Below are 17,119 nucleotides of genomic sequence, written 5' to 3' on the forward strand. Positions count from 1 at the left end.
CCAGAGTTGAAAACATATTTTAGATTTGATTTTAAAACCTATTTTGGACTAACTGACTCAATAAAATCCTTTTGCTCTGAGTGACCCTGTACCACAATTATGTTTTTTTATTAGAAAAAAAATAACTGGTTGTCATATATATATATTTTTTTTAGCAGTTTGCTGAAGAGACAGCTCTGACAAAAAAAACTGTTACAGTGACTAGAATGCCATCAGTGCAGTACATGGTATTGAGTTTCTCTGCTGTGGGGAGTGGGAGCAGTTGATGCCAGCAGTAGAACAAATTGGCATTGAAGATAAAAATATTTTATTTCTACAGTGAAACTACATAAAGCAATGTGTGTCAAGCAAGTTAACTGCATATGGCATGAGTGTCTTGGTGAGCACAAAACAGACAACGAAGAGAGAGAAAAGTAAACACAGCCCACCTTAAATCCACTTCAAATCCATAATTCATGGAAATTTACTTAAGAGAGCCACAGATTTTGGAATAACCCGATGGTGACCATCATGCAATTGGCAGTTGAGAAATGATCACTACATACAGAGTTTTTTATGAGACTGAAACATTTTTACTAGTTTGTGGTTCATTGCCAAAAGCCACAGGTTGCATGTTTTTACATCTTTGTTCTCTTTACTGTTTATATAAAATAGGATGCAAGACCTTGTTTCATGTCTTTGTTGTTATTTGAACTGCAACATCTAGACAACCGGCCTACAGTTATGTAGACTTGGCTCTGCTAAAAAACAAATGTGACATCTGCGTAGTGATGGAGGAGCAATACAGAGCAAGGCATTATGTGGGTGATAAGGTAGTTCCAATTTTAACTTAATTGTTTAAATAAGGTAGATCTGTGCTGTTTTACACTTTTTTTTCTTTACATTTACAGCATTTAGCAGACGCTCTTATCCAGAGCGACTTACAAGAAGTGCTTTGTCTATCTAGAGAAAGTATCTTTGCTAGCTACCAATAGCTTAGAGAAAAGACAGTCCTGAGCTCAGATACTGCTAGAAACTAAAGTCAGTGTAGATACAGAGAGAAAAAGGAACAGAATTGAATACAGAACTCTGTGCCATTCAATGCAATACAAATACAATAAACTACAATACAATAAACTACAATACAGAGTGCAGTACAATAAAATATAAGTGCAGCTTATAGTTCAATGCTCATTTAAGTGCTGTGTAAAGAGATGAGTCTTCAGTCTACGATTGAAGACAGCAAGAGACTCTGCTGTTCGGACAGCCAGTGGGAGTTCATTCCACCACCTGGGCGCCAGTACAGAGAACATTCTCGACGCTTGCCTTCCACGCGCCTTGAAGGATGGCGGGTCAAGCCGAGCTGTACTCGAAGCTCGAAGGGCTCGTGGTTCAGTTCGAGATTTCACCATTTAGGTAGGGGCTGGTCCATTTTTGGCTTTGTAGGCAAGCATTAGGGTTTTAAATCTGATGCTCGCAGCTACAGGAAGCCAGTGAAGGGAGCGCAGCAATGGGGTGACGTGGCTGAACTTGGGCAGATTGAAGACGAGCTGTGCTGCCGCATTCTGGATGAGTTGCAGAGGCTTGATGGCCCGCATGGGAAGACCAGCCAAGAGCGAGTTTAAACTTAACAGTGTAGATTTTTGATAGATTTTCGAAGCAAAGAAAATTTACGGAGATGAGTTTGATGACAATCCAATTCCAGCATTTTTTAACATTGTTAGCCTAGCATTTCCCGCTGCAAAGTAAAGAAGCAAATGTCAGATATCATGCGTGTCTAGGCTGATCGACTGCAACTGGTGTAAGTGATAAATCATGCTAATTTAATTGTTCGCTGAAACGTTCCTTTCACAGGTTGTATCTTTATAGGAGAAAAACAGGTTTTCTTCCAACTTCAGCAAATTACAGTTGAAATGAACAGAACATCCCTGCACATTTTGTCATGAACAGCTTTTTATATAGAAAAAGCAGTACTCTGGTATGGGTTTACCTTTTTGAGAAACCTAACTTAATTTTCATAATTAAGGTCATAATTATATGTTAATTGAGTTCCTCACATGCCTATTTTTACTGTACTGTATGTACTGAACTGTCAGACACAATGTCTTTCACTGGTTATAAAGCTGTACATCACGGCCTTGTCTGAATTCCTTCTGAAGATCTTGGCAAGGACTGATTGCTGACAAAATCACAGATGTCAGCGTTAAATGTATTGTTTCTCTCCCCGTGGTTGCCACTGTACATACTGTGCGTTTTAAAAATACGAGTTTTATTAGCTCACTAATCAAAGCTCTCTTACTGTCACTCTTACTCTTTCTCCAGACAGAGATGATCAAAAGACATACATGTCATTCCTTTGTTAATACGTGTTCATGTTTTTTTGTTTTTTTAAAGCTATTGTTTTCTCTTGTTTATCGTTGGGAGAAAACAGAGCAACAAGGGTGTCAGCTCAGGTACAGCCAGAAACGAGAAGTACTTTGGACACTAATACCTATAATTATTTTTGATGGCGGTATTCTTTAAAGGAGAGTCAGACACGCAGCAAATGATTCCCACGTTTTCTCAGACTTCAGCATGAGTGTGTCGCCAGTGTTTAACATGACAGTCGTAATAATGTCATCATGGGTTTATTATTTTTTGTTGCTCGGTGTTAGCCCTTCATAGCTGAGAGTGACTCATATGTAAGCCTTTATATCCAGCTAATGTTTAGTACATAATCCATGTATTAATTTAATCATGTTCTTTTTGTTTCCGTATCCAACTGGCTTTTTTGCTGCCTTTTTCATGGTATGGCGGCGGCTTTTTTATATGAAGACATTTGAATTATGCTCAGCACACTTCACTTCAATGAATTTGAGCATGGTACTGTGATAGAATGCCGTTGCAACAAGTCAGTTTGGGAAATTTCTTCCCTCTTAGATATTCCACAATCAACTGTGAGTGGTATTATTGAAAAGTAGAAGTGTTTAGGAACCACAGCAACTTGTAAACCACGTAAAGTTACAGGGTAAGGTCTACAGAATGCTACAGAGAGGCGCATAGTGCATAAAAGTCACCCACGCTCCGCTGACTCAATAATTCCTAAGTTTCAATCCTCCTCTGGCATTAACATCAGCACAAAAAACTGTGTGGTGGGAGCTTTGTGACATGGGTTTCCATGGGCGAGCAGCTGCATACAAGCCTTACATCACTAAGCACAATGCCAGGCATCACTCTGGAGCAGTGGAAACGTATTCTGTGGAGTGATGAATCACGCCTCTTTATCTGTCAGTCTGATGGACGAGTCTGGGTTTGGTGAATGCCAGGAGAACATTACCTTCTTGACTGCATTGTGCCAGCTGTAAAGTTTGGTGGAGGAGGCATAAGGTTATGAGGTCTATAAAGGCATGGTTGGGTGAGTTTGGTGTGACCTCTGACCTCAAACCCAGTTGACACCTTTGGGATGAACTAGAATGGAGATTGCGAGTCGGGCCCTCTTGTCCAACATCAGTGTCTGACCTCACAAATGCTTTTCTGAATGAATGTGCAAAAAATTCCCACAGACACCCTCCAACATCTTATAGTTATATATAATATATATAGATTATATATAGAGTGGAAGCTATTTTAGCTGCAAAGGGGGACGAACTCCATATTACTGTCTAGAATGGGATGTTATAAAAGCTCCTGTAAATATATTTTGTAGGTATCCCAATGCGTTTGTCCATATTGTGTGTGTGTGTGTGTGTGTGTGTGTGTGTGTGTGTGTGTTGCATTATTCAAGAGTGGGTGTTTCAAAACAAACAAAAAGCAAACGTTAGTCTGCAGTTAGGACTGGAGGATTGTTACAACACTGCAACACTCTAATTTGCAGAACAGCTAAAAATATTAACATAATTAAGCTTTACAACATTTTGATTATATTCTGTAGTTTCTGTAACTAATGTTAATTAATATGTAACTTACATATTTCAGTTGGTTTTAAAAATGAACTGATAAGTGATTTATTTTACAACCGGTCCAAACAACGAAGATGAGAGTGAGTAAATCAAGCGATAAGGGAGGCTGGGCTGTGCCTACGAAGGAAAGAGGTTGTCTGCAGCAGTGTATTCATGACACTATAAAATTGCTTTATCACATTAGTAGTCAACAGTAATAACAAATGATGAGTTCACATGTGACAGTATGCACATGTCAAAATGAAGTGATTTCACTGCAGAAGATTAAAGCGGTAGCCAAATCATCAGGGAGTCAGTCCACAGGGATCATCATCATGTCAATGTAAACTACAAAGGTTTGATCAGAATTGGCTGGTTGGAATGGATTGAAAGAAAAAGAACTGGATCAGGACGTTTTATAATAAACATAACGAGAATGAAAACAACGGAGCATTTTTAAAAACGTTATTAATAACTTGGTTAGATGAATACAGTTAGAAGAACCCAAATTTGGCTCCTGACTTCTCTCTGCATTCCAGCCATTGTATAGGTCTGTTCAGTTCCACCAGCACACATGATGTAATATAAATGGCCTGTTTAAGAGATTTTTTTTGTCAGTGGTACAATAAGTTCCTTGATTTTATAGTATTTAATCATTGTTTAAGTTTCAATTGTACAATTTACTCCCCTGTCCATACAGTGAATATATGAAAATGAAAGAACAGCCTGTTTTTGTAATGTCACGGAAACCGACATGTTTACAGTCGTATGAAAAGCACCTCTGGTCATTTTACATGTTTTATTGATTTTCTAAGTGAAAATAAGTTAACACATCCTACACAGACAACAGCGTATATTTGCTGAATTTAACATATTGGTGAAAAACAGAACATGTCCTGTGCAAAAGCTATGTCACGTTTTATATTTTATGCTTTGTCTTTTATCTTTTCCCAATATGTTAAATAAATAGAAATTGTGCACATACATGTGTCATGTATGTCTGCTGTCTGTAGAGTATGTGTTTCTTACTTATTTTCACTTCCAAGATCAATTGTAATTTAACCGGATCTTTTGCACACAATGCAGGACAGCCAATTAGAACCAAACTTATCTACATATATCAGTCTTAAGGGCATAAGGGTAAATAGAGGTTGGAAAACTGTCATTTAAAAATTAATTACTGTTTTGGTCTTTAAAACTATACATACTTTATAAGTGGGCCTCCAAGTAAAATGCAGGATAATGGACCCTTTGATGATGTATTGATGACCTGAAGCAGTTACTGTATTGGAACAATAAGTACTGGGCTTCCTTGAGGAGAGATTTGGAAATGTTTAAGCTTTAATATGTTGTTTACTAGTTTATTAGTAATAATGTTTGCATTATAAATAACTAATAAGTGCTTATTGCTCAGATAAATGGCTTTACCGGGGGCTCAGACATTTACACAGGACTGTGTTTATTGTTGCAGTCGAGAAAATAATTTTTTATGCTGACAGGTTTGACGGAATGTGATAACCCTAGTAACAGTGAAATAAATGTTTGTACAAGTAGTTTTTATTGTACTGGATTTGACGCAAGAGCTGTTATTGAGTCATCATTCTGTGCCTATGTCTGAACTTGATGTAGTATTGGGAGAAGGGGGGCTGCCTATATGACTGCTTTTGGTTAGGTTTGGTAACTTCACCAGCCAGTTCTGCAAGCTTTAAGGCCTAGCCAGATTTGAACTGGAGTGCACTGAGTCAGTGCTAAAGCACTGTAGGTACACCCTTGTCAGGCAAATGTAGGCCCTGCCCTTCAGCAGAGGATAGACCGCTTAATGGTTTGTTACACTAGAATTTTTGGTTAGAACAGAAGAACTTTGAAACATGTCAGACATCGGATGGCGTACATTCTCCAACATTGGGCCAATTTCATTTAGAAATTTACTTGGTACAAATTTACTTAGTAATTATGGTCGATTCATATGAACTCACAAAAACGTCTCCACCAACCATCAAAGATTTGCTTGATATTTTTAAGAGGAAAGTCCTTGCCAACATTTATGCTTGTATCCTCGCTAGTTTCTGAGATATACAGAAAAAGTGGTTGTGACCTTAAAAGCCGTGTTATGGGAGGAAGTTGGAACTAGAGATGCTAAAGTCTTTCTTTCTTTCTTTCTTTCTTTCTTTCTTTCTGTCTTTCTGTCTTTCTGTCTTTATTTCTTTGTCTTTCTTTCTTTCTTTCTGTCTTTCTGTCTTTCTATGTCTTTCTTTCTTTCTGTCTTTTCTGTCTTTTTTTCTTTCTTTCTGTCTTTCTTTCTGTCTTTCTTTCTTTCTGTCTTTCTTTCTTTCTTTCTTTCTTTCTTTCTTTCTGTCTGTCTTTATTTCTTTGTCTTTCTTTCTTTCTTTCTTTCTGTCTTTCTGTCTTTCTATGTCTTTCTTTCTTTCTGTCTTTTTTTCTTTCTTTCTGTCTTTCTTTCTGTCTTTCTGTCTTTCTATGTCTTTCTTTCTTTCTGTCTTTTCTGTCTTTTTTTCTTTCTTTCTGTCTTTCTTTCTGTCTGTCTTTCTTTCTGTCTTTCTTTCTTTCTGTCTTTCTTTCTTTCTGTCTTTCTGTCTTTCTATGTCTTTCTTTCTTTCTGTCTTTTCTGTCTTTTTTTCTTTCTTTCTGTCTTTCTTTCTGTCTTTTTTTCTTTCTTTCTTTCTATGTCTTTCTGTCTTTCTGTCTTTTCTGTCTTTTTTTCTTTCTTTCTGTCTTTCTTTCAAGAGCTCCAGCTCTTTAATCTTGTTCTTTGGGGTCGTGTAACCTTATTCAGAAATTTACAGAAGGTAAACTGATCCATTATTAGTCCTTTTGCATGATGGATGTTATCTTGACTGTGAGTGGCTATGATTTAGTGAAGGCAGGCAGGTGCAAAACATCAGTGATGCCCCTCAGGTCATATGCAGTAATGTGCCAGTTGCCTTCTCTTGCCCTGTAAACTGTGCCCAAGGCCTCACATAGCGCGGCCTCTGGGGTATACATGATTTGCATGTTTTCTGTTACTACTTGGTGGCATTGTTGGCATCGTAAAACATTCAGGGGCACGTACAGCCCTCCCCGTGTAGACACCACAGAAAAACAACTTGGCTCTAAATCAAAGGTAACGTATTGTTTCCTTGTTAGATTGGGCCCAACATTCCACAGCCTTTGCTTTCTGTACTTTTCAGGGTAATTCACTTATTCACTTTATTTGCTTGTCTATTTGCTGCCAAAGCAGGTGTAAGCTAGGTAATCAGGTTGTGCAGTGGCAGTCAAAAGTTGGTCACTGCTACTTATTTTTATTTATTTGTTATTACATACTTGGTGTGGCTAGGCCTTCAATGCCATCGAGCTTGGTGTCATTGGGCTGCCTCAAACCCCCTCCAGCAGACATCATATTCCAGTTAGGTAGACATTGCCAAACCCTATATGGAATTCTCTACAGCTCTGTTTATCATTCTTGAAAGAGCTACCATTTCTTCCTTTTTACAGCTTCCATCAAATGAGTTGAAACCTATAGACCAAATCAGAATGCTTGGAAACATGAACATTGGCTGTAATTCTGGGTGCATGACATATCCAGGCAGTGGTGGAAAGGAGCGTTTTAAGTAGCAGTAAATAGGAACAGAACAGACTGAACCAGAATACTTTCAATAATGATAAAACACTGCTGTGTTTTGGGCTGTAATGTCAGATGTTTTGGGGGCAAAGTGGTTCTATGTGCCTTTAAGAATCATGGAGGAGTCCCATTTTTTTTTTCTGCTCAGAGAGAGATTAAACCCAGTTAAAGCATCATTAGCTTGATGTTAACGAATCAACTACTAGCATTATTGTAGCAGATTAAATAAAGGCTACTTAGAAAGTAGTTTTTCATTAAACACTGCAGTAAAAAATGAATGGCTGCTGCATGCTCATGATTAAATGGCAAAAAAGTAACCACACACAGTGCAGTTAAGTGTGAAGTTATCAGAGTTTAAAATAGATTGACAACATTAGGAGCTTATAGTTTACCAGTATTTAATTACGAATATGTAGAGATACACACCAACTCAGTTTAGATGTTTTATATTTTCTCCAATACCTTGATTAAGAAACTCTCAAGTAAGTATCAGGATTAATACAAAATCCTGTTGTATCAGTGCAGTGCTTCCAGCATTAGGCACCCAGAGGTAAGTTCTTTGCTTTGATGTAACAATAATTTGCTCTCTGAAGTTATGGAGTTTCCGCATCATAATAAAATCGTTTTACATGTAGATCCACAACAAAATTGGTTTTATACTAAAAATTTCAGACTTTTCAACATTTTTTTGAACAGCAGCATATACCAAGCACTTGCTGGCTGCTGAAAAGTACTTGTTGGGGCCCGTTTGAAAAGCAGGTATTATTTATTTTAAACGTGACCTCTGTATATTAAATTCCTGCCAGCATCTTCTTTATTTATATTTGCCTCAGAAATTAATGGAATGTAAGCTTTTAGATCAGTATGTATTTACCAGTATGAACATCCTACATTCAAACAGATGTCCAGAATTTTGAGCTGGTAATGTAAATGGTGCAATATTCTTCGGAGTTAACCCTGCAGACCTGTATCATCATCGTCATTTACACTAGGGTATGTGTTTGTGCCCTCCCAGGGTTGTTTCCCTGCTCCACTTTCTTCTCCAGTGGCGAGCCCTTATTTGCACAAGTCACAGGCTCATAGTGTCACTGCACTCCTGGCGCATGCCTTGCATTCCAGTGGGTCCTCGACGCACAGTTGTTGGGCATACCCCGCGTTTTTCCTTCTCTGGGGCAGGGATAGCACACATTCACCCAGAAGCTGGCTTTAGGGGGCGGTGTTTGGAGTAACAGATGCTGTTTTACCGCTGTTGTCCCCTCCCCACCCCATACACCCCCTCAGGGCTCTGTCTGCGACTGACCAGTTCCACCACTCTGTCTGTTTTGACAAGACAGAATGAAAAATGAAGGAAATCGTAGGTTGTATCGGTCTGTGTAAATGGCTACGCTGAGTCAGGGCTTTTGAAATGTGTGACAGTTTTTAGGGATAGAGACAAAACGTGTCAAAACGGACCAACCTCCTATCAAATATTACTCTTCCATTGTCTTCACAGTCATGGGAGAATGAATGTTAATGAAATGAGCATTAGTATTTACATTTTTTTAAAAATGTTTTATTCTGCCTGTAGGAACAAAGCTACATCTTAATGTTTTAACTTATTTGTTTGCTTGTTTTTAATTAAAACTTTTTTTAATCTAATTTGAACATTTCAGCTGCTGTTTCTTGGCAGTCAAACTAAAAGAAATGGACAAAAACAAATAAATATTTTAAATATACAGATGTAACGAAAATATGGATTTCAGTGTCTAATATGTATTTCAAATGAACAACAACCCAAAACACTAAACACCTTGGCGAAACAAGATTTATTTCTCATCAAATGAATCAATAAATAATCAAAAAGGGGGGCATATACATGACATTTAAGCTTTGATGTTTATTCTAATTCTATATTTTCTGCCCTCTCTAAACGTTTCCTGAAATAACTAGGAATAAAACTATAGAACAGTTGATTTGCTAAATCTATTAGTATAATGGCTTTCTTTGGTACCTCGCAATATAAAATTGTTAGACTGGACAGTAGACCACATAATACAACATTTAACAAAGTTGGATAGACATCACTGACCATAATACAATTGTCAATAACATTGTTCTGATGGAGACTCCAAACAAGTAAACATAAAAATGACACAAAACCACTCTAACCTTTAGCATGTGGCTAACATAAAAACCTTTAGTGAAAAGAACAATAAGAAATAAGAGCTGATTAACAGAAACTAATACAAATTGTAGCATCCTAGAAGGCACCACCCACAGCCTTATGTTTTTTATATGATTTTAAGACAACTGACATCAAATTTACATTCGACCATCAGCAGTATCACATCAGTCAGCAAACTACTGCTTAACTAAAATCATTGGAGTCTGCTTAATATTTGATCATAAATTGCTGTAAGAATTTTTAGTTCATTTATAATTGGTGTTGTCATTAGTTTTAATTTTCATACCTATGGTCAGCATGGTCAATAAAATAAGCTACACTAAGTACTAGCTGTTGTTGTCATGCTTCTGCTGTAAATTTGCTGAACATCCATTCTATAATACACCTGTCAACTATGTTGGCCTAACCAATACACCTGTTACAAACTGGTAAATGTAAACACAAAAATTATTTAGACCAATCCAACCTTTAGCCTTAGTTTTTCAAACATGTTAAATTGAGCAAATAAACATTGTTTGCAAATAGCTTCATGGAATGATGCTTATTGTGGGGGAAAAAAAACAAAACATGCTGTTATTCCACATAACAGGACAGGTAGAATGCTTCAACCAATCAGATTGTGTTATCAGGATGTCAGAAGTGTTGGTTAAAAAATACAAGATAAGATAAGGCTTTATTGTCATTTGCATCACATGTGGTACATGAGGTGGAACGAAAAGGTGTACGCAAGGTCCCAGCTAACTCCCAAAAGTAACAATAAACAATAAATAGTAAGGTGCAAATAACAGCAGCATGAAATACAGCAGCATGAGTACGAGGTAGAAGGTGTACATCTTAATATTAGTAATGCCATGTCTTGTTGAAAGGATTCACAGTCTATACTTGATAGTCTTGTTGTTGTTGGACTACAGTTGAGCATCTGCTTATTTTGGAACCTGTAAGGCTGCAGTCAGTTTCATGTTAATTTATCTAGCGATAGCTCACACATTCTGTTTTCATCCATATGTTGTTGCTAGTGGTTTTGCATTATGTCCAACAAGTTCACTGCTTTGAAATATCACACTCATTATCACTTATTTCATTATTGTTTATGCTGGAACATCTTCAGTCTTTATCTTATGTTTTTATCGTAAGCTTAAGGGGTAATTTTAGTTACACAATTTAATTAAAACTTTGCACCAATGGAAACAAAAGTCTGTACTGAAACTTAAACCTAGGGTATAAAACAGAATTTGCATTTCTTTTTTCTTTTTCTTTTCTCTTTCAACATTTTCCTGAAGAGAGAGAACAAAGCTCACTTAAGGTAAAGGGAAAACATAAGGCCAAAGTTCACTTTTAAATGTTTCATGCAAGTCCTTTGGCTGAATTAGCACAATCAAAGGGTTTAAGCAGGTTTTAAGTAAAAAGAGGAGTTTAGGAAAAAAAACAAACATTTAAGCAGGCATCTTTGTCATCACAGACATAAAGTGTTGACTTTTCTAAAGGCCTAAACAGGTAGTGCTACATTCTTCATGTTGTTAGAAATGACAAGCCACCCATTAAATACACTTTAAATTGATCTGTTTGAAAGTTAACACCCATCGTAAACACACATTAAGCAGGGCTTACTCAGATGTGAATAGGTATCGATTATGGTTTTAGCAAATTGTAATGAGTAACAATATCTTAGATTAATAAAATTGTAATGCAAGCTAATATGATCTTAAAATTGTTTTTTGGTTGCTTTGAATTTACAACTGCTTTTCCCACAGAAAATAGAGAATAGCTTGCACCTAAAGTGGTTTGGATAAATCAGATTGACAGGTATTTTACCACTTTTTTGATCATACATATTGACCACACCTGCTGTAAGTGTGTTTTTCATCTTAAAAATATTTAGTTTGAAATTTATGTCTAAGACGAATAGAAATGTAGGTCCATAAATAAATTTAGCACTGTTGAATTTAACTAATATTTTAAAATGCCCTGAGCATGTAGTTTTCAGGAGACAGCAATGTCCCACACACTTATCCAAATGATATTAGCTTTTAAGATTTAACTCTTATTAATAAATAAGCCAAAAACACTAAGAAAAAAGGATTTAGAGCAAGTCTTTTTTTTTTTCCCTGGGGTAAAGCCTAAGCCTAATGAATACCAGAGAAACGAGCCCTAGGAATTCAGTATTATGCAACAAGAAAATAATAAAATATTCAATGTGGTCCTTGTCAAAATAGAGAAAATATAAAGAAGTAGTCTGATGATTTTTGTAATTGTTGTGCACACTGCTAGAGGTCTAAAGATTCATATTTTGTTTGAATATCATATACATTCAAAACAATAAAGAATTGACTGAAATGTGTCATTTGTTCATACAATTTTTTCCAACATTTATAGAAGCTCTGTAATTGAGTGCCTGGAAGAGTGTGCCTTGTGTTAATATATTTGTTTCCATTTAACATTCTAAAAATACAATATGTGTTTGAGGACTATAGAAGACGCAATGGAGTTTTTGATTCATTCTTAGGTTTTTATCCGTTCTGGTTGGTTTGCGGTCATTAGTTCCCTAAATAGAAGGGTCTATGAAACTTTTTTCCGTTAGATACATTGTATTTTGGTAAGCCTGAGTTTAAGAATGTGTCCTCTGCTGTTTACAGATAATATTTATGGTAGGAGAGATTACAAATTCGATCCCTGGTGATTCCACAGCTGTCCATGGCTGGAAGTCCAAGACAGCGTAATTGGCTTCTCTGTCTCTGAGTGGGTAGTATAGTTCTCTCTCCCCTGTCAATCTATGTGATGCATGCCAGCATTGGAATCTTTTAGCTGATGTAAAAAAAAATTGGCAGTTAGTGTTCTTTGATGTTGAGCTGTGCAGTCGGGGTTGCATGGCTGCTTATTTTTACTAGCTAACTACTCATTCAAAAATACTGTCAGCTAGTCGTCAATACCACATTGAAAAACCGTGAGTGTTCTGGACATCTTTTTTTGGTATTTTTATTAAAAGCTTGCTAAAGCTACATTCACATTACAAGCCTCATTGCTCAAATCTGATTTTTTGCTGAAATCTGGCCTCTCTGACATGATGGTTCACGCTCGTTTAGGAAATGTCATTAACGTGAACGAACGGGTGTCCTGGAATGACCCGCATGCGCACATCCTACTCAGTAACATCAAGTGAATGAATCATGTGTAATGAATCACGTCACCTGCAACATTATTAAGCAGAACAACCTTTTGCTGCAGTTAACTCTGATCAGCTCTCAGCTGTTTGTTATTAGAATGAGACAAAGGTGAAAAAATGACCTGTGGATTTATTAGGCAACGAGGTGACATAACCCTAAGTGTCCAATGATGTCGTATTAGTGGCAGTTCAGAAACAATGAAGTAAGTGGTTTTACATAACTCTGAGGAGACAAGAGTTTGGGAGAACAAATAAAGAATTCTTGCAGTAATTTATTGATTTCCTGAAAGAAAGAGTCATCTTGGTTGTTATATTAACAACAGCAACAATTCCAAGTGATTCACTTCTGTAAGTAATCATGCGGACACAGAATTTAAACATTGCAGTGTTGCATCATCAGCATTCATTTAAACCATCAATGGAGAGATTAATCAAGCAGGAAATGTCTATTGAAACTCATCTTGAAAACAAAATGGGGGGGAAAAAAAAAAAGAGTAGTGAGAACGAAAACTTGACTTACCTAGTTTAGGCGGTGGTTTCGGCCAAGCCCCCATTGTGCTGTCCCATTAGTAGTAAAGTGGATTTACTGTATGTGGTCTGGTACTGAATGTACAAGGGCATGTTGAGACTTGTAATTTTCTAGAGAAGAAGACTGACGGTAAGTATGCATAAACTGTGCCAACATCATGTAGAGTACAGTATTTGCATAACCTTGCAGCAAGTTATTGCCTCATCTCAGCCTTTCTAAAGCCACATCGTTTATTTTTTTCATTTGCTTCCGGTTGTATGCTATATACTCTGATTTATGTTCAGCGATTACACCTTTTAGATTACTTATGGTCCAAATACAAATGTTCTACTTCATTAAAAGTTTTTCAAGTTTTGATACTGCTGATTTATTTAGCTTCAATTAAGTGAGACTTTTCTCCTCCCTACCAGATTTATTTTTATGTAATTGACCTTTTAGTAAGTTTTTGTTCTGTATCATAATTAGTGCCAATTACACAAATTTCAGGACAAAGCAAAACGAATGTATGTACATATAAATAAATGACTTACACCGTATCGTTTTTAAAGTTAATTACATTATAGCGGTCTCAAAGTTTGGATTCCCACAATACTTGTGGGTGGTTTAGTTTACTTGTGGTTTAGGTGGTTGTAATGCAGTGTTTCCTACAGATTTAAAATGTAGTGTGATGCTTAGATGGGAAGTCAGGGGCAGGGGGAGACACCAACTATAAGACGTAGATAAATAAGAAAACTTATAATAACTTTTTACATGTACACACAGACTATATAAGTATGTTAGTTGCATGCAAATACTAATCACACTGTGACTTCATTTACAGGCCTAATGTATGTCTTTGTCTTCTTTCAGCACTTTGTGAAACTATACTGTCATGTTGAAATATTTAGATTTTTAAACCTTAAAAAAGATGCTGCCCTATATTTTCATGTCACTACTGAAGCAGAGTTGTAGTCCATAGGAGGAGTGTTATTTTAGCCACGGCCCTGCATTTTAGAACAGGAAGTGAGTTTCTGCATCTTTGTTTGATCATGTTGTTTTGAAGTAAGTGTGTTCCAAAGTCTGAAAGTCAGTGTGTAACATTTAAGAACTGTCACTAGTGAAACACATATTTTTAAGTAAACTTTTTTTGTGTTTTACTGGAAAATATTATAATGTTATGTATGTGCACCTGCTCAAAGCTGTGTTTCCTGTTCAATGAACATTCTATTATTTTGGTTCAAAAATAAAAATAATTTAAGGTGCGATGAACTTTTAACCGACTTGGACTAAAATCTTTTGTTTTGAGTCTACAGTCCAAGTCAGTGAAAAGTTAAACTTTGAACCAATTTGGTAGAATGTAAAAAATGGATGGTCTGACCTGCTGCCTGCCTGCCTCAGTGTTAACTGAGTGTAAAAAGTTTTAAATGTTCTGAATAACAGTGAACTGAAGTCAAAAATGAACATGTGCTATAATGTCTTTTACATGAATATCCACTGCTGCAAAGATACAGCCATTTCTTATGACTGTAGATCAGTAAGGATTAAGCTAGCTTAATGACCGCAAAGCACTTCTCTGTGACTTTACACACATCAGGCTACCGAGCTACCACTTCTCCTCCTTGCACAGCTTGTTGTTACAATATGTCTCAATATTCATTTGTTAAGTAAATATTAGCCATTATTTCCAGTAAAGGTAAAGCAAATTCTTGCCAGTTATGTGCAGTCACTAGCTAATATTAGGTAAGTGGGACTTACTCTCCCACTGTCACCTTTGCCCTCTCTCCTCCCCTCCCCCAACCCAGGCAGTTTTCATATTTCATTTTTTAAAATGATCGAAATATACTTTGGCGGATGTCCATATAATCTAGGTGTGGAAAACACTAATGTATATAATGTGTATTAGCTGTGTGTAGTGTATACATAAATACATAAAACACACCTCTCCTGAATAAATATGAGTGCATGAATTTTGTGAGAATAACTCGCTTCTGGTATATTGTGGTATGTTGCATTTGTATGCAGGTTGAGGCAGCTGCAGCTGAACTCTGACAGTAGGGTGTCTGAGCTGCAGAACCAGATGAAGCTGAAGGCTTTTGAGGTGGAGCGTGCTCAGATGGTTCAGGAGGAAACGGCAAAGAACCTCAGCCTCTGCCAGATAGAGTGCGAGAAGCACCAAAAGAAACTAGAGGCAAGTGGCTTTCACCAAAGTATCCAAGCACAGTTCATGATCAGATATGTGTGCATGTGTAAACAGAATGCAACCCACTTGCTTACATTTACGGTCTAATGGCACATGCACTCCACTTGCAACTTTCAGAATTGTTTTCCTCGCTCGCTAAACAAATGATTTTTAACCTGTTTGTACATGTGGGTTTAGAAACGTCAAAGTTGAAAAGCCATTTGCCACCCATACATAATTCTGTCAGTTCTGTCAGTTCTCCCACTGCGTCTGGTTGGATATTAACCCATATCTTTTTTTTTTTTTTCAACTGTGCTGCAGTTGAAGCAGATGACTGCTAAGCAAAACATTTATTAATCACTTTTAATCAGTCTTTTCTTTCTCTATAACTTAGTGACTGGAATGCTCTGCATCACAATTTCAAAATGTTTTATAAAGCATTAAACTCTGCCTGCTCTGCTCTGGCACCATGCCAGCCTGATCATGCAGGGAAATGAGATCTTGGTATCAATATCTGGATGCAGGAGTTATGTTTCAAAAGGGCAAGTGTAAACATGCTGTGTCTTGATTGAAATGCTATCTGATGATTGGATGTAAACAGGACCTATATGTCCAAAAGTTTGTTTCACCTTCTCATTAGGGCTGAACGATTTAAAGAAAATGTCTAATTGCTATTTCTGTGATTAATATTGTGACCAAGATGTAAACTGAAGTTACATAAAATTTTTTAAGATGTTTAAGTTTAGTTCACACCTTAAAGCACTGTGAGCTGCATTTTTAATATCTGGCAGGACCAGGCATGATCTTGTAATGAGAACATCTGGATACCACCCTGAGAAATTTTGTTGTTAGCATATGGATGTAATACACTAAATGGCCAAAGCTGTGTCACCCATATTACAACAATAACTGTTTTTATTGAAGCAACTTTATTAGATACCCAGAAAAAGATTTGGTCCAAAATAACAGCTTTTCCACTGTGGCTATCCTACTGTCTTATTAATGTTATTTAGAACTACTACAGGTTAAGGCTAATATTCATAACTAGGCAAAATCAGTGAGCATTTGCTAGCTCATTTTTGAGACTTGAGAGTCAAGGACACTGTATTTTAAGGGCTGTTACCTTGTTGTGTTTTAAGTTTCATTATTTCCTTTATTCATTATTTCACTCTTTAAAAACCCTCATACATGTACTGTGTGTAGATTAGCAGCATACATTTAGCATTATCTGACTAAATAAGGGTAGAAACTCCCTCCTTCCCTTTTGAAACAGTCATAAAAAACATGTGATGTTGTAATAAGGCTTTGGAGTTGGTATCTTTCTTTTTGGCAGGTTTTGACAAAGGAGTTTTACGCACTGCAGGCGTCATCAGAGAAGCGCATCGCTGAGCTGCACTCCCTGAGTGTCGAGCAGGAGAAGCGGCTAGAGATCTATGAGAAGCTGGAGAAGGAGCTAGATGATGTCACCATGCAGGCAGCAGAAAGTAAGGCAACAGATCTATAATCAAGTTTACCACCAACAAGCCCTACTAATGTGTCAGCACAAAGGATCTTTCTCAATGTAGATTTCTACACTACCTTTTTAACTAGCTG

The 17,119-nt window shown here is 36.8% G+C and overlaps 1 protein-coding gene across 3 annotated transcripts in view; it reads left to right on the forward strand.

Moving 5' to 3' along the window:
• Nucleotides 1–17,119, forward strand: part of pibf1 (progesterone immunomodulatory binding factor 1) — a 50,500-nt gene that overhangs the window by 14,345 nt on the left and 19,036 nt on the right. For all 3 annotated transcript variants that reach the window (XM_017715112.2, XM_017715111.2, XM_017715113.2), the window contains exons 11-12: nt 15,370–15,535; nt 16,860–17,010. In XM_017715112.2, coding sequence (XP_017570601.1) covers nt 15,370–15,535; nt 16,860–17,010 — 317 coding nt within the window. The remainder of the gene's footprint in view (nt 1–15,369; nt 15,536–16,859; nt 17,011–17,119) is intronic.

This window comes from Pygocentrus nattereri, chromosome 12 (assembly GCF_015220715.1).
Source record: "Pygocentrus nattereri isolate fPygNat1 chromosome 12, fPygNat1.pri, whole genome shotgun sequence".
NCBI classification, from domain to species: Eukaryota; Metazoa; Chordata; class Actinopteri; order Characiformes; family Serrasalmidae; genus Pygocentrus; species Pygocentrus nattereri.